The sequence below is a fragment of the Platalea leucorodia genome, assembly GCF_965183815.1.
Source record: "Platalea leucorodia genome assembly, chromosome: Z".
NCBI lineage: Eukaryota > Metazoa > Chordata > Aves > Pelecaniformes > Threskiornithidae > Platalea > Platalea leucorodia.
Genome location: NC_138858.1, coordinates 10,322,741 through 10,344,483, shown reverse-complemented (window position 1 = coordinate 10,344,483; position 21,743 = coordinate 10,322,741). Strand labels below are relative to the sequence as shown.

The 21,743-nt window shown below is 40.8% G+C and overlaps 1 protein-coding gene across 16 annotated transcripts in view; it reads left to right on the top strand.

Moving 5' to 3' along the window:
- LOC309603012 (ubiquitin-associated protein 2-like) overlaps positions 1-21,743 on the top strand; it is an 80,258-nt gene that overhangs the window by 42,964 nt on the left and 15,551 nt on the right. For 9 of the 16 annotated variants that reach the window (XM_082337290.1, XM_082337289.1, XM_082337292.1 and 6 more), the window contains 8 exons: positions 620-674; positions 1,873-1,976; positions 7,077-7,136; positions 8,220-8,272; positions 16,479-16,546; positions 17,993-18,182; positions 18,891-19,104; positions 20,546-20,820. In XM_082337290.1, coding sequence (XP_082193416.1) covers positions 620-674; positions 1,873-1,976; positions 7,077-7,136; positions 8,220-8,272; positions 16,479-16,546; positions 17,993-18,182; positions 18,891-19,104; positions 20,546-20,820 — 1,019 coding nt within the window. The remainder of the gene's footprint in view (positions 1-619; positions 675-1,872; positions 1,977-7,076; positions 7,137-8,219; positions 8,273-16,478; positions 16,547-17,992; positions 18,183-18,890; positions 19,105-20,545; positions 20,821-21,743) is intronic. The other 7 variants (XM_082337294.1, XM_082337293.1, XM_082337301.1 and 4 more) reach the window with 2 other exon arrangements.

The following is a 21,743-nucleotide window of genomic DNA, read 5'->3' as shown; positions in this document are numbered from 1 at the left end:
AATAGGAATGAATATTCTTGTGAGTGATAATAAGGAAGTTGTTTGAGTAATTTGAATTGGGTGACTTTCATGTAAGTAACTGATTAAGGGGGAAGCAGAAGGAATGTGTGGTTGCAGGTTGGCGAATGCACAGGAGGGCAGGGGGTGGACAGGTGGGGTGAGTCACAGAAGGAAACAAATGGAGTATTTAAATTTTCTCACAGACAAGGAGTGACAGGGAATTTCTTGAGAGATCAGGGTACGCAGGGAGGCTGGGATTCTAGAGCATCTTAGGCAAGAGTGAGAAAGAGACAAAATTTTGAATGATGTCTAATGATTTGGCAGTCGCAGTCTCGTGTGGAATGGGTCTTTGGGTAAGTCCTTTTCTTGGTGTTTGGAGCTACTTCACTAGATACAGAAAAGATAAAGAATTGCAAGTCCTAGTGAAACATGTAGTCTTAGACAAACTGTGGCTTACTTGCCTGTGTTAGGGAAACAAATTCTCCTGTGAGGAAATTTGGGAAGTAAATGATGTTTAACTACAGTGGTTTTCTTCTTCAACCATAGTATTTTCTAATGTGACAGACTAGTGATTGGCGGCTCCTCTGCTGCTGCTGTTAAATGGTGTTTTCTCTCCTAGGGTTTGGACGTGGCAGAGGGAGAGGAGCGGGGAGGTTTTCAGCCCAAGGCATGGGGTAAGAAACATGCAGAGCACAGATTGTGGCAAGGATCAAACTCAGTGGCAATATTAATTGACAATATTGCCACTGTATGTATTAATATTGCTGTATGTTTGATAAACCAATATGGATGCAAAAATTCACAAATCTGTTAGATGATGAATGGATTATTTTTGTCTTAAACCAGTATTTCTAATTAGGCACACCTATATAAACCTTATGTATATTCACTCAATGTTAATATCTCAAACTTGGAGGACCCGTTTGTACCTATCAGTAGTGGCCACATAGTGCCTTGGAGGCTGAAAGTTCTGTGTGGTGCGTATAGTCCTAGGTCAATTTAAAAATAGATTTGTTTCAGTGTAATGTAGAACGTGCAAGTTCTATATAAAACCAGAAGGTCTGGCGATTATAAACTTTCTCCTGGTTTTGAGGTTTCATGCTTTAGCTGTTTGGACATACATGTACCCTAAAACAGAATCAGAAGAAGTTACTCAGCAGCTCTAAAGTTTGTTCTCAGTTTTATTGGAATAACTTGCTTCATAGCAGTGTAGCCTCCACTACTTTCACTCAGCGTTTGCCTTTAATGACATTTCATGTAATATCTGTGATGTCATGATGAACAGAAGGCTCATTCTACTTCTCTAATAATCCTTCTTGTTCATACTTGTAGATGATAAACTGAAAAGAGGTTTTTCTTCAATAATCCTTTTTCACCTTTTAGCTGCATCTGTGTGTTTTGGCATTGGTGTCAGAAGCGCATTCTGAAATAATCTTCCTGATGTCACGGCTCCTGTCCTGCGCAGGTCTGGTGCTCTGCAAGGACATGATACTGGTTTCTCATCAGTCAGCCACATGCTGAGAAACTATCAGCTGAGAGGGGCTTGTCGTTGTGCATATAAACTAATGCTTTATAAGACTGGGAGGAGTAGGTATGCTGTTAACTGCTTTTTCAGGAATTGTTGTTTTAGTTCAGTTCCTCTATAGTAATTTTTTCCCAGTCTACTCACTTTCTTTCTCCTCTTCTCTCTTCTCCCTTTTTTATCTGTGTCTGCTCATAGAGGAAAAATTGCTTTTGAAACCAAAACTATCAAGATAAATTATATGGAAAACAAGATGTTAAATCTAATACAACGTCAGTTAAAATGATGACACTTGTGTTCATTGAATGACCTATGTGTTCTCTTCCATTTCTTAACTTTTAAAACTCTAGGACATTTAACCCTGCAGACTATACGGAGTCTTCTGCCACTGATGGCTTTGGGACAAAATCAGAGATTTGGGAGACTGGTCAGAATGATGCAGATGATGGAACTGGTAAGATGCTTCAAGAACTGGAAGGATTGGAATGAAGACCTGTAGCAAATTGCAGTTAAAATAACCATTCTGTTAGTGTTCAGTTAACTTCTGAAAATGTGAGTACATCTCGCATGACACAGATATTAGTTCATTTTTATAGCTTACCTGCTACTAATGTGCAGAGCACATGCTGTAGCCTGAGTGACTCAGTGGTTAGAATGAAGGGAAGGCAATTCGCAATTTTTTTGTTTTAGTACTAGCAATCCCTTGAGAGACAAAGGGATTTGAAGAGTTATTGGAAGAACCTTGTATGTGAAGAGCTGTTTAGATATCTCAAGTACTGCTTAAGAGCTCACCTAATGTAGTTAAGGAGTATAAGTCCTACTAAAAGTGATTGGTCCACAGGCATTGAGCAATATCTAAGTAGAAGAAGAAAAAGAAAAGAAAAACTGTTTAAAAATGTGAATCCACTCAGTGACACTGGGATGGCTTTGGAAGCCCCACCTGTACAGCACAAGAATGTAAGAATGTGAGTCTCTGGGGTGGAGGAGAGTTCCAAGATCTGCCACCTTTGGGAGAAGAATTATTAGCTAAAGCACAAGTAGGCACTTGAATGGAAGCCAAAAGAGCAGTCTGCCTGTCTGAAGATGGAGGCAGCTGCGTGTTTCTGTATGAAGTTTCAAGTGTGAAATACACTCCCGGCTAAAGGCAAGAGACAGACATAGTTTGGAAAGGAACAACGTAACAGTGGTCTCCTGGTGATTCAGAAATGAAGAACGTGACCTACTTGTCTGTGATTGGGAAACATGATAAAGGTATCCCATATTCTGTGACAGGAAATGAAGACAAAGGAAACCCTGTGTCAGGATGGAGAAATTCATGTATGTTGTTGTCCACATTTGGGAACCACCGAGTGATAGAAGAGAGATCTTTTTTAACCCCAGCAAAGGGTAACTCTTCTGATCTCTTCGTTGCTGAAGCCTACTCTGATGATTTTTCATCAACCCCCGTGTCATGTGTGGAAGGAAAAGACTGATACTGGAGGCCAGGATGTGCTCTGTGGAGCTCTGCTGTGAGCCTCTTGAGATGCAGCTTTCTAAACTTCATACAAGCCATTTTCCACTCAGCCACAGAAGACAATAACAGGCTCAGAGTTTAGGAGGACTTATTAGGCAGCTGTCTTGTCACTCTGAGTGCCTTCCAGTCCAGTGTGGAAGCCTGACACTGGGTATATTAATGGTTATTGAAAGGGAGCTCTTTTGCCAAATACGGCATCTTTCCAAGGAATTACTTTTGAAATTACTTGGTGCTATAGCTCAAACAGAAATGCACCTTTTACTCATATTAGTTTTTCAAATAAGTTTATCAGATAATGAGTTAGAAGGATGCCTAATGGCTTGAAAATTCCCCTAGGAATACTGATACTGTTGTTTGCTCTATGGTAGCGGAGGGCAGGGTATGTTGTCACAAGTATTGCAGAAGCAATAAGGTTAACTAACTAAAGAAAGAAAACGTACAAGAAAGGCAAGAAGAGACTGAATCAGAGGTAGCAAATTCACTGGCTAGTTATTAATGAATGCAACCATAAGGCTGTGGCTTACAAATGACTTTGACTTGTGCTCCGCTTCCCAAGGGAGCTCGAACATTTCGTGACCTTCCCTGTTAACTCTGGGTCGCCTTAATGTGCCTTCCCTATGGCAACATCTGTTCCTTCTTGTAGGCATCTCCTCAGTCTTCAGTAATGGAAGAATTCTGCCTAGGAATAAGAGTAGCTTGGTGTGGCTAAACAGATCCTCGTAAGAGTATGAATGTGTCTTCATGAAGGGTTTGCTGCTGAGGAAGCAGACTGGTGGAAATTCAAAGTGTATAGTGGATGTGTGGAACTTCTTTTTGGATGCCAAGTGTGTTTTTGCTATTAGGCTGTGCACATGTCACTGAGAACTGCACTGAACTTCAGTAACAGCAACTTAAGGCATGTATGGAGAGTTGGGGAGCATGGTATGGAGAAGAAGGTGTGAGAAGGCATTTGGGAATTTTCCCTGGCCTCATCAGATTAATGGTTCTTAGGGGTATGAATGAGTGAGTGTCAGTGTGGGGAGTTCCTGCAAAATCATTTGGCTGGTGGAAATTTAAAGTAAACTAGTTAAGTGTGAATGTTATTTTTGGGTGCTAAGTACCTTTTTGCTGCTAATCTTAATTTACTTTCAGTGCAAATGGAAAAGGCACCATAACTGACAAAAGAAAAATGTGTCTATATAATGACCATAGGAAGAGTGTTTTATTTTGTAGTCTTTCTTCTTTAGACAAGATGTAGGAATGTCTGAAATAAGTCCCTGAGCCAAAAAGAAGAGATCTCTTTAAGAAGAGTAGGCTTTAAAATTGAATCATCTAGTTTTGTCCAAGTGGGAAGTGCTTTCAACTTTGTGATGGAAAGCCTCTTGAGGGTTATTAGAGGAGGCTGCAGCTGGGGTCATAGTTTTAAAGCAGAAGAGAGAGTGCTGGGAAGGAAGATGGAAGCAGCAGCAGGGGGAAGAAGTGGCAGGCAAGGTGTGGGGCTGGAAGCAGGTTGTACAAAGTTGAGCTGTTGATTTGGCTTGTTAATCATAAATAATAGTTTTTAATTGTTTTTTTTTTTTTCCTTAATTTACAGTGCTGTTATGTTAGTTACAAATCAACAGTCCCAGTAATAAATAAGTTAACCAATGTGGAGTTACTAAAGATTAGAATGAGGGGGATATATATGTATGGAAATCCATAAAGCCTGCAGTGAGGTAGTGAAGGATGTCAGATAAGAGTATACACAGAGGAAGAGCAGGATGGAAATTCCTCTCTTTATTCCTCATTACCCAGTCCTATTTCTTCTTTCATCTAAAAACGAAGAAAACAAAATTAGCTCATACTAACCACTTGGAAAATTAGTGTCTTTCATCTGCATTTACATTAAAAAGGAGATAACTGGGCAACTACCTGGAGAAACAAAACCAATTTTGCGTATCAAAATGTTTTCTGAAGACATCAGGCAAATAGAAACTCTCTGTGGAGTTCTGAATATTTACTAAGTGTTTCATCAACATCAACATTTTCAATTAAAAAGAAATACACTATTTGTTTCCAAAATGTAATTGCCCCATACATGCTCTGAAAGCGTTCTAAAACCTTTTGTCCTGAATTGTTGCAGATACCAGAGGAATCGCAGTAGCCTGAAAGAAAGGTGTTTCTAGGTGCACCATTGTGTAATCCTATAGAAAAGCTGGCTGGTTCTGTGGAGGTAAAATTTAGTGTTGTTGGTTGAAATAAAAAGAGAGTAAAAGGCGAATCTTTAATGGTTCATAACATTTAAGTATAATTGTTTTCCAAATAATTCAGCATTGGTTTTCCTGCATCCTAATTTTTATAGAAGTAAAGTACAGCTGAAAGGCAAAGAGAAGGGACAGGTGGGAGGAAACAAAATGACCGATCCTCATCCAAAAGGGACTAAACTTGAACAGCGTGATTGATATTTTCTTACAGGCATGCTGAGTGTTCAGTCTCTTACATTTTTTGTAATGTACAAGTCAGTGGGAGATCCTGAATAACAAATCACAGCAGTTCTTACAGATAAATTATGTTGGAGGTTGTCACTTCTCAAAAGTAGGTTATAAAACTGGTATTGGATTCTGGTAATTTACTGATACCTCTACTTTGATAGAGTTTCATAAATTTTACAGAAAAACTTCCTTTGTTATCTTGATTATGAGCAGCCTTAAATGACTCTGAAACTGAAGAACAAGAAAGAAAAAATAAATTATAGTGTAACTGTCAAGGGAGAAGAAGGGAATCGTGTAGCTTGGAAGTTACAATGAAGTTGGGTTTTTTTTAAGGACTGCTGTAAAATTTGGAAGGAACATTTTAAGGAAGCCTTCAGGTCATTCTAGAATGTGAATGTAATCTGGAAGGAAAGGATTAGTAAGTTAGTTTGGGATACACCAAAATAAAATTATTTTGGGGCTAATATCTATGGCTGATTATTCAAAAAAGGGAAAAAAAAATGAAAAAGTGTGACAGGAAGTGAGGAATGGGAGGAAAATAGCTGAAGACTTACCAAAAACATATAGTGTACTTTTTATTGGCTTTATAACTTTATAAAACTAAACTTGTTACAGAGGGAAACAGGAAAGAGTCACAGGTAGCCAAATAGGTTGAAGTTGCTGTGACAAGGATCCTTGAAAACAGAAAACATAATTTCAGTGGAAACCAGAGAACTCTTCAATTGTGATGCTTTGCAAGGCATGGGGGTGAAGGCTGGGAAGAGGATATATGGAGTTGCAATAATGCCAAGATGGCTTTTGGATGAAAAGGAAATTGATAGCTTGTGGCAAGATCAGACTTAGAATCCCATCAATAGGAGGAGGGCGTTAGGAAGCTGGGTTTAATGCAGAGAAGAGCAGTGAAATAACACAGGCTGGAAGGATTGAGTTGGGAAGGTAGAGTGTTAATAAGCAACGTTAATAAACTTAGCAGCTTGGGTAAACTAATAAAAGGGTGAAGTGTTGTGTTCAGTAAATGCACAGAATCATGTTCATAAGTAGGAGCAACAGATAAATGTTTAAACTGAATATCACGAAAATGTCCCAAATATTATTCCAAACAGGCTTGGTCTCCCAAAGGTGGCGGGGGATGCTCAAGTGTTGGGCTTGATTTGTCTGAGCTCTTTTTGTGTTTGTTGTAGCAGACTCTGAGCTCCATTGTTAGAGTTCTGGCACCAGCATGAGGTTTGTCTTCTACAGAGGCAGGCCTTGCTCTGACTGATGGGAGATAAAAATAAGCAGGGCAAGTACTAGGATGTATTTCTTTGAAGAAGAGATATCAGAGGTAGGGATCCTGTGCTGGTTAGAAGGGAAAGATGATCAGCTGTTTCTCTAAAAACTGCTGCTCATCAGACTTTTCCTCCTTTCCAAAATTTGTGTGGATTAGTCTAGAAATTTGAGGCATTGTAGTAATTCTGCTGTGCTCGGATATGATTATTGGTTATTTTTCAAACGCCTCAATATTTTGCAGCATGTAGAAACCTCCTGGTTAGGGGCTGTTTGGTAACATGTGAGCATGAGATGTTTCAGGCAACTCTATATTGCTCCACAGAGCCAACACAGAGTGGATGTTACCTTGCTCAGGACCTGCCCAATAATTTTGGATTCCAAGGTATATACTCCCTCTCTTCTCCCCACTGTGTGTACATCTTTGTGGTAGGCCTGTTTGCCTCACTGGATTAGTGCCATTTGACCCTCCTCTGCCCACGGCGCTGCTTTGTAAAGGTGGACAAAAGAATGCACTAATGTAGTGATGGCATTAGTACGAACTGGATTTCATGCTGTCTTCAGGGGGCTTGTTTCTGGATGAATGTGTCTCAGAGGGTTCCTGGTTATGTAAAAGGAGATGATTAAAGTAGTAGTTCTTTTGCTTTGTACTTGATCAAAGGTGATGGTAGCAGGAACTTTACTGCTGGTGTTTTCTTCGCTCGTGGTTATGTAGTTTAATTGAAGGCTCTGGTTGTTGCTGGGATAACCTTCCCTATGCTTATGCTGGTGGGCAGGGCCCTTGGTCCATTTATTGCTCTTGCATGTCTGTGCCTGCTGTTTCCTATGGAAGGGATCAGGTTTTTGCATCCGTAGGATCGTTTCCTGTAGTTTTCCCATTGTCGCATGCTGTGGACTGCGTGCTGTGCTCCAGTGTTCGCCAAATAAAATCTGCCACAAATCAGGGGAAAGGATTGGGGTTTTTGTGCCCTGAGGAGAGAGTTGGAAAGGAGCCCCCAGAGGCATAGCTTGGGTCTGGAATTTGAATATGTTGAAATTAGGGTTGTATCAGAGCAGGTGTTGTGGTTGTGTTTTGTGCAGGCTCTGTAGGAATTTGTGCATGAAGCTGGGAGATCCTATGGGAGGGTTGAGTAGCGTCTCACTGTCATTGGGGACATAGGAGGAAGTTCTTCCAATGTTTGGGATTAATCACTGGTTGCAGACATGCATTCATGCAAATTATATCTGATACCATAGTGGCTAAGAAATTCCTGAAATCAGAAATCAAAGGGGAGAAAACCAACAACCCACTCAAAATTTTAAATCTGCAGACCAATTTTCTAGAGCTTCCCATGTTTCCAACCACCATCTCCTTGCTTTGTGTTCCACTAATAATGAAAACAGGATTGCTTATAGTGCAGAAGCGTTGAAATATGACATTGTTCTTTTACCTTGTAATTGTTTTCTTTCCTTCCTCAAATTACAATAGGAGCATGGAAAAACTCAATAGAGGAATGGACAGCAGAAGACTGGAATGAAGATGTAAGTGTACCTTGTTGTATAGACCAATTCGTTATTTACCCTTTTCAGAGTTTCTGTGTTTTCTTCAAAAACTAATTGTTCAAAGTAATACTTTGCTGTATGCATGCAATGATATTTCTTACTGTTTTTCTTGCTGTAATTCCTGTTTAAAAAATATATATATTTAGATCAGCTTATTTTTTTAATAAAATTGAATCAAGAAATATTAATTTATTTTTCTGTGTGGACAATTCATAGATAATAAAATTTGAAGTTTTATCCCAAATTAATTATTTGTAAATTATAGTTCCCCACTGCTCAATGCTGATGGGTGTTAACTGCAACTTCCCCCTACTACTGTGTAGGGATTTAAAGCCGTATTATCACAAGACTTTTATGTAATTAAGTGCTGAAGCTTACTATCAACTTTAGACTCCTCATTTGATGCTTTTTGTTTGAAATCTGCATAATTGTTCCACTTAGTCCACTTCATGTTTATAATACTAAAAAAAAGAGCTAGTGGTATGCTGAAGTTAGCACTTAATTGCTTTATTCCTGTTGTTTCATCATGACATGTTGTCTAAAGTGGCATTTGTGATTTTTCAGTTTTCAGTTACTGTATTTTAATAACTGCTTAAGCAGTTCAGGAAACAAACAAGGTAGCAAGAAATATGGAAAGGAAAACTTAGCTTTTAAGAAGTTTTTCATCTTTTATAGGAATATCAATTATTTCAAGTTCATTTTCAGAAGAGTAAGGAATTGTCTCAGCAGTCATAGCTTTTGCCTCCTCCTGTAGGGTGGCATGTCAGTGTCATCCCTAGAAATGTGTGAATATTTTGTGTAACAGATATGAAACTCTGTCCTTACCTAATGAGAGGGCTGTGTCTTTTGAGAAAATTAAAAGAACCTCTAAAATTTGTAGGTTTTCTGTATTGATTACTGCCATTGAAAGCTGATATCTTTTTTTTAAACCTGTCCTCTATTTCTGCAGTAAATGCTAGAGGTAGACTAAGAGCTAAGGATAGTAAAAATTTCTGGCCTTGTTTCTCACCCCTGTTTGATGCTGGTACGATACAGCATTTGTAGTACAGGAGGGATGTTGAGTGATGCTGACTAGGGATAGAATTTTTTTAAAATTAATTATTAAACCTGAGTAATTTGCACATGAATCTTGAAAGAACAGGAGATGAAACCTCTAGCCTGTTTTTAATTTTTATTAATTTTAGAGTCCTGGAAAAATCTCTGTAACCTAGGAGAAAGTTGTTCATGTACTGGTGTTCAGAAAGAGTGAATGAAATGGCAAGCTGCAGACCCATTAGCCCAAAACATGCCTGGGGAAAAAATAAAGGAAAAACTGATTCATCTGATTTTTAAAAAAAAAAAAAAAAAAAAGTTTACGAATACAGCTTGTGCTGTTCAGTGTTGTTTTGTGGAATATAGGTCCACTTCCAATAAACCTGATGTTGGTCTTTAAGTAAATTATGAGTTAACTGTGAAGATAGAGTATGTCCTTGTTAAGAGATTTGATCTACATCTTTGTTCTAAAAATAATTACATGCTATCACAAAGCACATTAAGTGGATTAAAATCTGCCTTGCAAATTTTGGCAAATAAATCTTTTGCAGGAGGACCCTTATGGGATGCGGGCATTTCTAGGAGGACTATAAAGGAATCCAGTCCCAGGCCAGATGCCATCTAGTGCCTTTATCAATGATTTGGAAGTAAAAATAAAATCACTGCTAAATAAAATGTGTGGGAAATACAAAAATTATGGAAATGGCAATTAAAAGTAAGCCAGTCATGCAGAGAAATCTGGACCTCTGCTAGACTTGCCCTGTTCAAATGAAAAGTGCTTTAATATAGCCAAGTGCCCATTTGTTTTATAGGAATAAAGGCACACCTCCAGAACAAGGGGCTGTTTTCTGGAAAGCAGCAACTGAAAAATTTTCAGGATTGTAGTGGATGATGAAAAAAGAACAGCTCAGCATGATCTCCTAAAGGGCTGATGCTGTGGCAAAAAAAATGCTATTGTACTCTTTTTGCCTGTAGGCACTCTTCCCTGTCTCTTAATCATTCTTGATTTATATTTCTGTATACGGACTCTCCTGAACTTGATTCTGAAGTACTGCATCCAATTATCCATTGCTTTTACAAAACAAAAATTGTGGAAAATAGCTGTAAATTACTTACTGATAGGAGAGGTCCTTGAGAGTGAGATTTTTAGTTTACTGAATCTGAAAAGGTTACTTTATTAGCATGTAATGGGCTCTGGTTTTAGTCTGGCAGACAAAGACATAATATGAACCTGTGGCTGGAAAATGGGGCTGCGCATTTAAATGTATAATAAGCAAATAATTCTAGCAGCATGACTAATGATTAGAACAACGAAGGAAGCTGGTGTATTTGCTGTCTGCAGATAAAAGACCATGTGTTTTTCTGAAGAATATTTTTGTTTAAATGTGGTGTTCTCTTAGTCAGATACAAGTTACGAGCAGGTGAGTGAAATATAATGTTGTTTGACCTGAGAAGGATTAGATTTTTGTGATCTAATAGTCCCGTCTGGTATTTGTCTTTAATAGTGAGTGTTGAGCAAGTATAGTATTGTCAGCATGCTCTTAAATAGGGTGGAAAGTAGTTTCAGTGAAAATAAGAGGTTGTATTTTGTTAAAGGGATATTCAGGGCATGGACAATGAAGGACCAGACAGACAGATGTTGAGGTACTGTAGAAGGCTCTGGGTTTTCCTGTTAAAATTGTGATCTTATTCTCCTAGGTAAAGAAAATAAATCGTAACTATAGAAACTATTAGAAGAGGAGAAATAGAATACACACAAATTGCTGGAAAGTGGATGAAGGCAAACATTTTCTGTACAATATTGGCAGTCGTAGTTTTTATTTGAAACAATAGCAACACTTTAAAAAAAAAAAGGAAAGGAAAAAAGTGTATTTTAGTGGGAGTGTTGCCTTTACCAGGAAGCAGCATGAAAACTTATTTTATTTTTCTTTAAATTCAGTGCATCATATCAGAACAATAATAAGGCTTTGTTATTTCTGATTTGTTGATGTTGAGTTTTTATGAGGATGCTGGAGTATATTTTCCTGTTGTCACCTGTCAACCGGCCAATAGGAGCTGGTAGCTAGTTGTGAAATGTATTGTCTGTTTGGTGATTGGAGAATGATTTTTATCTTAGGAACAGGAGCTGAAAAGCACAGGCATTTCACTGCAGATGGAGGAAATACCCTTATGAGGCCAACGTTTACAAATGGTTCGTGACCTTTCATTCAGTTCTGGGAAAATGCCAGAGCTTCAGTGAAAGATTTTCGAGAGTAGTGTACGGTGAGCGTAAATAACTTGTTTAGGGGCTGATAATGCTGCTTCTAAGAAATACTAAATACATCTGCATAATAAAACTTCTCAGCTGCTGCTGCACGAAGTATGTGTTTTGACAAATGCCATAATCTCAGCAGACTTCTGAATTAGAAGCTTGATTGGAGCTTGTGGCAGTGAGTTTGCCACAGGGTGTAGGGTAGCCGAGCTGGTAGCTGGAGACTCTTGTTTTGCATGCTGGTTCACCTGAAGAGAACATGTCCTCTCTCATACGTCAAGCATGCTTTTGCGTTGTCACAAACGTCCTCAGGCTCCTCGATTTGCTTAGTTTTCAGGATTCATCAGTGTTTTGGCCACAGTTAGTCTTATCCTCGGTTATGTGAATGTAAGAAACTGTTGACATTAAAAAGAATTTAATATTTAACCAAGGACTTGCAGACTGTAGGCTGCTGCTCATGCCATTAGCTGACCTCCTTGTGCCATGTAATGCAGGAGTCTCACAGCACTACAAAAAGTACAGTACATGTTGTTCTAGAAGAACACGTACAGTGGGGAAAGGGGTGAACAATAGAGAAACAGCCTTTTTAATTGGAAATATGTTTGAGCTGAATCTTCTTTCTTTGTTTTGGTCAGTACATAGAGTTGCAGACTGGCAGCATTATGCACAGGACAGAGTTGTGTTCCAGAAAGATCTGATTAAAGTATGTTGTATTGGCAGCAAGGGAAGGGAAGGAAATGGAGGGAGGAACTGTGGTGGTCCTCATTTTTTCATGACGCAATGTGTTGCACATAAGTGAGTGCTAGGAAGTACATGAAACTTTTGAACTTTGCCTCTGAGTGGTAAGTGATGGCTCCCAGTCAGCCCTTCTGTGTCCTGCTTAACTCAACAGTGTTTTCTAGGAGAATCCCAATCAGACAACCGTGTTCAGGGATATACATGCTTTCAGTAGAGCTGCCTGCGGTATGGCACATGAAATTGGCACATGTCCGTGTTGTCCTTTAAACTGGGCTGCTAGCGATGTATGTAATTAAAAATGCATAATTTCCTGAAAGAGCTGTATTCAAATGTCACATTCTAAAGGGATTCTTTGCAAGTGTTTGAATAGGTCGGTTATTCTTTAATTAAATACAAAGCTACACCAAAATAGTTAAGGGTGATTTTGTGCAAATTTAATTTAAAATATAACCATTATACATGCATGTCTTTATCTTGTTAAACCTAACCTGTACTGGCTTAAAGCTATTCTGATTTGCAAGTATTCCTGTCAATAGAAATGAATTAGCCCTAGGAAGTTATAGAATCATAGAATCATTAAGGTTGGAAAAGACCCTTAAGATCATCGAGTCCAACTGTTAACCTAGCACTGCCAAGTCTACCACTAAACCATGTCCTCAAGCACCACGTCTACCCTCCTTTTAAATACCTTCAGGGATGGAGATTCAACCACTTCCCTGGGCAGCCTGTTCCAGTGCCTGACTGCCCTTTCGGTGAAGAAGTTTTTCCTAATATCCAACCTAAACCTCCCCTGGCGCAGCTTGAGGCCGTTTCTTCTCGTCCTATCACTTGTTACTTGGGAGAAGAGACCGACCCCCACCTCGCTACAGCCTCCTGTCAGGCAGCTGTAGAGAGTGATAAGGTCTCCCCTCAGCCTCCTCTTCTCCAGGCTGAACAATCCCAGCTCCCTCAGCCGCTCCTCACCAGACTTGTGCTCCAGACCCTTCACCAGCTTCGTTGCCCTTCTCTGGACACGCTCCAGCACCTCGATGTCCTTCTTGGAGTGAGGGGCCCAACACTGAACACAGGACTCGAGGTGCGGCCTCACCAGTGCCCAGTACAGGGGCACGATCACCTCCCTGGTCCTGCTGGTCACACTGCTCCTGATACAAGCCAGGATGCTATTGGCCCTCTTGGCCACCTGAGCACACTGCTGGCTCATGTTCAGCCGTCTGTCAACCAACACCCCCAGGTCCTTTTCCGCCAGGCAGCTCTCCAGCCACTCCTCCCCACACCTGTAGCGTTGCCTGGGGTTGTTGTGACCCAAGTGCAGGACCCGGCACTGAGCCTTGTTGAACCTCATACAGTTGGCCCCGGCCCAACGATCCAGCCTGTCCATGTCTCTCTGTAGGGCCTTCCTACCCTCCAGCAGATCAGCACTTCGACCCAACTTGGTGTCATCTGCAAACTTACTGAGGGTGCACTCGATCCCCTCATCCAGATCATCAGTGAAGATGTTGAACAGGACCGGCCCCAACACTGAGCCCTGGGGAACACCACTTGTGACCGGCCACCAACTGGATTTGACTCCATTCACCACCACTCTCTGGGCTCGGCTGTCCAGCCAGTTTTTAACCCAGCACAGAGTGCACTTATCCAAGCTGTGAGCAGGCAGCTTCTCCAGGAGAATGCTGTGGGAGACAGTGTCAATGGCCTTATTTAGTAAGGTAGACAGGTAGACAACATCCACAGCTTTCCCCTCATCCACCAAGTGGGTCACCTTGTCATAGAAGGAGACCAGGTTAGTGAAGCAGGACCTGCCTTTCATAAACCCATGCTGGCTGGGTCTGATTCCCTTTTTGTCCCATAGGTGCCGCGTGATGGCACTCAAGATGATCTGCTCCATGACCTTTCCCAGCACTGAGGTCAGGCTGACAGGCCTGTAGTTCCCCGGATCCTCCTTCTGACCCTTCTTGTAGAGGGGCATCACATTTGCTAACTTGCAGTCATCTGGGACCTCCCCAGTTGACCAGGACTGCTGATAAATGATGGAGAGTGGCTTGGCCGGCTCCTCTGCCAGCTCCGTCAGTATCCTCGGCTGGATCCCATCGGGCCCCATGGACTTGTGGGCATCCAGGTGGAGGAGAAGGTCGGTGACTGCCACCTCTTCAACAACTGGGACTTCACTCTGCGTCCTATCTCCATCTCCCAGCTCAGGGGCCTGAAAAACCTGAGGATGACTAGCTTGGCTATTAAAGACTGAGACAAAGAAGGCATTAAGTACCTCTGCCTTCTCCTCATCGTTTGTGGCATCCAACAAAGGAGGGAGATTCTCCCTGGCCCTCTTTTTGTCACTGATATATTTATAAAAACTTTTTTTGTTGTCTTTAATGGCGGTGGCCAGTTTAACTTCCAGCTGGGCCTTCGCCTTTCAGATCTTCTCCCTGCATAACCTCACAACATCCTTGTAATCCCCCTGAGTCGCCTGCCCCTTCTTCCAAAGGTGGTAAGCTCACCTTTTTGTCCTGAGTTCCAGCCAAAGCTCTCTGTTCAGCCAGGCCAGTCTTCTCCCCCACCTGCTCAACTTATGGCACATGGGGATGGCCTGCTCCTGCGCCTTTGAGACTTCCTTCTTGAATACATCCAGCCTTCCTGGACTCCTTTGCCCGTCAGGACTGCCTCCCAAGGGAAGCTACAGTTGTAGCTGTTTAACTACTATTTTTTAAAAAGAAAAGCTATTAAAAAAAAAAAAAACCAGCAACCAACCAACCCCCCCTACAAACCAAAATCACTACCTATCCTGCTTTCGGCTGGGATAGAGTTAATTTTCTTCCTAGTAGCTGGTATAGTGCTGCTGTGTTTTGGATTTAGGATGAGAATAATGTTGATAACACACGGATGTTTTAGTTGTTGCTAAATAGCGCTTACACCAGTCAAGGACTTTTCAGCTTCCCCTGCTCTGCCAGGTGCACAAGAAGCTGGGAGGGGGCACAGCCAGGACAGCTGACCCAGACTGGCCAAGGGGCTATTCCATACTGCATAGAGTCATGCCCAGTATATAAACTGGGGGAGCTGGCCAGTGAGCAGCGATCGCTGCTCAGGGACAGGCTGGGCGGTGGATGGTGAGCGGTTGCATCACTTGTTTTTCCTCAGTTTTGTTCCTCTTCTTTTTGTTTTCCTTTAATAATAATAATAATAATAATAATAATAACAACAACAACAACAACAACAACAACAACAATAATGTTATTATTTATTTCAGTTATTAAACTGTTCTTATCTCAACCCATGAGGTTTCTTACTTTTGCCCTTCTGATTCTCTCTCCCATCTCACTGGTGGGGAGGAGGGTGAGCGAGCGACTATGTGGTGCTTGGTTGCTGCCTAGGGTTAAACCACAACATCCCTTTCCCCCTCAAAACCCCAACCAACCAGCTCCCCCTTCCCACCTACCTGTGCAAGTATCTATTTTTATTGTAGTAGCATGGTGAAAGCTATACAGTTTTCTGCTGTGGATGGTCTGACTGGTTGTACTAATATAAGCAATTACATGGTTCTCCCTTTATTATTGTTTCCAAACTCATGCTCGCAGAGCAGTCAGTTTAAGATGTTGTTGCCACCCCTAGCAGAAATGCCAAGAAGGAAGCACGAATGGTAGTTCACTGTACATACCTGAGTGCAAACCTGCCTCTACTGGTGTGTGAGCTGAAATGTAAAACACAGGGATACATGAAATGAGTGGCAACAGTGTGATGTGTTAGACTCCTGCAGCAGGATTTATCAGAGCTGCTCTATGGAGTCCTAAATTACGTCTGCACAACGTCTCTTTACACTGATGATATACCAGCTGTCACGTTAATTACTTTCTACTGGTATATTTTTCAGTTTCAACTATTGCCCAAACTGATGGAGTTACATTGGTATACCATTGTGTGGGTTCGGTAGATCAAATTTCCTAACACTTGAATTAAATTAGTAGTTGACTCGGTGGAGAAGACTTTGCTGAAGTTTGACTATGTGTTTTTGTCTTTTTAAGTGGACCTGCAGCATAACTGGTAGTAATGGTAGTTTGACTTTACTTTTGTCTTGAAGGTGCATGACTAAGATGGAATTTCTGCAGATGTCGCCCAGTGAAGTATGAGCATGTGTATGATTAAAATGCCTCCTCTTCTGCCTCTCTTTTTCAGCTTTCTGAAACAAAAGTCTTTACTGCTTCCTCTGTTCCAGCTGAGAATCATGTAACTCCTGGGCAAAGGTAAGCTCTTCTTCCATGTTTTCTCTATACCTTAAAAACCTTCTGCTTGGTGAAGCAATGTTAGCTTGCGTGTGTAAAATGTTGAATAAAACACAGGGCAGCCGTGGTCAGAGGTTGGTCAGGCTAATTTCAAAATTGTGAAAGCCTTGCTTGCAAACCATTGGTTTTATGGGTTCCTGCATTACCTATTATTGACTACGGAAGCGGAGCCAAAGTTGCCAAATCCACAAGCCTAATACTGAGAAGACCCTGTCTTCTGCACAAAGACTGCTTATAGACAGGAACAAAAGTAGCTGGGAAGAAAAGTTTTCTGCTGTTGAAAAGGAAGCTCTGGCTTTGCTGTCCAGAAAATGGAAAGCCTGCCTCTGTAGATGCAGAAAGTATTCAGAACGTAGTGCTTTGACAAATGTGTTAACAGAAAAGCCTGCGTAGGCAAGAAGAAGAATTTCCTGGTAAGCATCACAATTAACTTGCCTTAACTGATGATACAGAGTTCAGATAGAGAACCAAATATTATGCAGTTGCTGCCTTCCTTTGCCTGCCTTTGTCTTCACCAAATGCCTGCCTGACGATGTTATGGAATCACTTGCCTGCATAGCCTCAGGTTCCAGGAAAGCAGGTTAAAGTCGTGTGATGAATGCTTTGGTAGTTGGATACCATCAGATCTGAAAACTGGATAGCCTAATAGTCCCAAACATCCTCATACAGCTGTACTGCTGTACTCCAGACTTACCATGCCCTTACATGTGGTAGGGAATTAGTAAGCCGTGCTACACATGTGGTAGGGGTTAGTAAGCTGTGGTAAATATAAGAAAATTCATGTTTCTCATCCTGCTCAGGTATGTGTAGTAGAGTAATTTTGGATATGTGCCTACTGTCTGAGAAATTTAGCTTTTATTTCTGCTGCTCTTGTGACTTCCATGTCATTGCATGTTCATTCAATCACTGCATGTGTGGCTTTATTCTGTACTGTCCTCATATCCACCCTATACAGAGGTAGAACTTTGATCCCTTGCTCTTTTTAAAGATATAGCATGATATACAGAGAATTGATAATCCTATCAATATATATAATGCGCTTGCAGGCAGGATCCACTTAAACATAATGTATCTTTTATGGCTTGTCTCCGGTTACTTGGTTATATTAATCATATAGGTTATTTATGTGATGCATGATATTATAAATCTGATAATGTTTGAAAAGAGTGCAAAGATAATTTATATTCTAACTGTAGTGGAAGATTTTGGCTAGCAGAATATTACTTTCTGGCAAAAACCTCTGTTCTACCCCTTTTTGTATGGCAGACGAGAAATATTTGAGAAGACTGTTAATCAGTAATAATTCTGTTGCTGATACAGCAGCTTTAGTATTGTCAGTGCTTTCTTCAGTTTCAACGCAGCCTAATAATCATGTTTATTCCAGCCAAACTTTGCTTTTTCTTACAGCATTGATTTGGTCACACTGCTTCAAAAACCTGTGACTTCTACCCAAGAGGCAGAAGGCAACTCATTTGAGGCTCCGCAGCAGCAGACCTTTGGCCAAGCCCTAGTCTTCACAAATTCTCAGCACAGCACCCAGATGGCATCGGGAACTGGCAGCTCCAGTGCTGTAAACTCTTATTCTCCTCAAAGTCTGGTAAAATTATCTTATGCTTTCCAAATATTGTTCATGAGTAGATGTTTCAGGTTAAACAACTTTTCCAGTACTGGTCATTTCATGAGATGTTTCAGTATTTGTAAAATTCAGGTTGCAAATGTTGAAGGAATGGAATTCACACACAAACACAGAAAAAGATTACTTTTTTTCTGGTTTTGCTGATAGTTGTTTCTCAGTTTACATGAAGTACTTGTATTAATTTTTGAGTAGAGAGCAGATGCTTTTACTGCATGCTGATTTAGGATGAAATAATTTGTTTGTAGTGAAGAGGTCTGTGCCAGAAAACTATGATGTGTTATTTCCAAGCACATACCTGACTGCTTTTTGTGGAAACCTGCCTGTTGCTGAGTCAATTGTAAAGGCTTGAAATCGAGCATTTATATTTATTCTCTGAAAATCAGTTCAATTGTTAGTAAATATATGCTATTTTGAGATGCATGGATTCAAGTAAATCAGTATTGTTGCGGTCACAGTGGTGGAAGTTGTGTCAGTGATAACCAGAGAGGATCTGGCCATATGCTTCAGCTGCTGAATTTTTTTATTGGTCATTTGTTAATAGTCTAGGGCTGAAGAGGTTTTAGTTGCTGCCAAGTAGCAGCTGTAGGCGTTGACCCTATGGTTATGTTCAAATTATTTATGAAATACTTAACTCCGTTCCTTCCCCTCTTCTTTTTCGTCTTTTGGTAGTCTGCAGTTCTTTGTTCTGGCTTTGGAGAACTTGGATCCTCTAAATTGGCAAACTCTACTGGATCCCAAATCTTGGACCAGTTGAAATCTCCAGGATTGGGTCAGTTTACCTCTCAACAAAACAGTAGTAGCTCTGCCACTACTACCACAACTACCGCATCATCCTGGGATCTAAAGCCACCCATTACTCAGTCCTCAGTCCTTAGTCAGTTTGGTAAGTGCTTTGACATAGCTTTCTCTCTCTTTTTCTCCCTATTAGCCTGTAAGATTTCTTAATGTCAATGACAGTTTAAAATGGGCTTAATGAAAGACTTTTTCAAAAAAATGTAATCCTAATAATACAATTGGTTACAACATTGTAAGAGTTACACTTACTTGCTGGTAATAGACATTATGAGTATATCACAAAGTAAGTTTTGATCGGCTTAAGCCTATCCATAAATGTCATTGCATCTTTAGAAGTTGTTGAGCTTTCATGTAATGACATCTTTGATTTTATGTGCTTGAATATTTAAGTGGAAATTTGATGTGACTTTGTTTCTCAACAAATCCTGGAAAATACTTATTTTCATTGTGTCCATGCTGCTCCTAGCTGACTACAAGGTTGTACCATATTTTGTCTTTTTTTTTCCCTAATTTTTCCTCTTCTAATGATTACATGAGTTTTGAATGAGCACTGTATAATTTCTTCACAATGTGCATCACTTCTCAGTGTTCTTTCCCTACTGTGCTGAGAATGATACACTCTACCTATTTTGTCTATTCATAATTCTATGGATTTTTCATTTAATTGAATAAAATTAGTAGAAACAGTGAAAATGACACAAGCTTGGTTTTTGCAGTGCAGCTCCAGGCAGTATTCTCACTGTGAAGAGTGGTAGCTCTTGTATCTATCTAATGTGGATGTGTATGTTTCCAGATAGATAAGCAGCAAATTTGGTAGTAGTTATAATCTTTAACATGCAGCAATTCTGAAAAAATGTTTACGTACGTTTTAAGTTGCTTTCTAATGCACTTTACCAGCTAAATGAAAAAACCTTCACATTGCAAATGCTGTGGATCTGTTAGGGTTGTTGACCAGTGCTCTGATCCACGGCCTCACTTTCAGCAAAAGGAGAAGACTTGGAAAAAAACTGTGTCAGTGTCCAGCGTCTCTTGACTTCCAGCCAGATTGAGATGGTAGATGACTTCCTATTCGTGTTGAGAATCTTCTTTGTAGGGGCAGGAAATCCTATCTCATAATACTTCTATATTCCAACTCCAGACCCCTTGGAAGTAATCACATTTTATCGGCACAGTTAATTGCGGTGAAACTTGCAGTGTTTGATTAAAATAATCCATAACAATTTTTGAGGACTAATGTGTGATAATATCATGTGACTGTATAGATAGGTTTATTTTCATATTTATGAAGAAAGCTAAGTAATACTTCCTGCAGCTGTTCATTTAAAGTAGAGAATATCAAATGCTGGCCTTATTGCAGTGGTAATGTTCAATGTGAAACTCGTGTGATGTGTGAAAGAGACTTGCACACTCTATAAAATCATAGCTGTTGAGTATGTCACGTCACCTGGATTCTTTCATAAAGAGTAGAAGCGTGAAGAGCAGAGTTTAATGCTTTGATTTTGATATTTCTTTTTCCCAATGCTGACCAGACTTTAAATCCCAGCCTGAACCATCCCCAGTTCTGAGCCAGCTGACCCAGCGACAGCAGCAGCAAACGCAGGCAGTTCCTGTTCCTCCTCCTGGGCTGGAGTCCTTCTCCTCCCAGGTAAAACTTCGTGAGCCATCACCAGTAGACACCTCTACAGCTGTTAGCAAAATGTTACAGCTCCCCACTATATCTATGGATAACCAAGCAGTGACGGCCCATCAAACCCAGCAGAAACAGATAAAACCACCAAAACGGAGGATAGCTCCAGCATCCAAGGTGGGTAATTGAGTGGTGGCTTGTCTTTAGTAAATGCAAAAACATACAAAAGCTTGTATTGGGAATAGTGCAGCCAGCAGGACCAGGGAGGTGATCGTGCCCCTGTACTCGGCACTGGTGAGGCCGCACCTCGAGTCCTGTGTTCAGTGTTGGGCCCCTCACTCCAAGAAGGACATGGAGGTGCTGGAGCGTGTCCAGAGAGGGGCAATGAAGCTGGTGAAGGGTCTGGAGCACAAGTCTGGTGAGGAGCGGCTGAGGGAGCTGGGATTGTTCAGCCTGGAGAAGAGGAGGCTGAGGGGAGACCTTATCACTCTCTACAGCTGCCTGACAGGAGGCTGTAGCAAGGTGGGGGTCGGTCTCTTCTCCCAAGTAACAAGTGATAGGATGAGAAGAAACGGCCTCAAGCTGCGCCAGGGGAGGTTTAGGTTGGATATTAGGAAAAACTTCTACACTGAAAGGGCAGTCAGGCACTGGAACAGGCTGCCCAGGGAAGTGGTTGAATCTCCATCCCTGAAGGTATTTAAAAGGAGGGTAGACGTGGTGCTTGAGGACATGGTTTAGTGGTGGACTTGGCAGTGATAGGTTGACGGTTGGACTCGATGATCTTAAGGGTCTTTTCCAACCTAAATGATTCTATGTTTCTATTCTATATATAAGTTGCTAGGGAGAAGGAGAGCAAAGACCTTGGTATATTTCTTTTTATAAAGCGGGAAATTCTAAGCTGGATAGTTTTTAGGTCCAAAATACAGTGGTGATGTATTTGCCAATCACATATCTGATTGCTCTGTGTGGAAAATGACTGTTGCCGAGTAATTTTGGATTGACTTAGTAGCCACAAGATGAAGGTTGGCTGAAGGGGGATGGACACAGATGACACTTTGATATAGTATAACAGTATGGCTTACTCTTTCAGCTCCAGATCA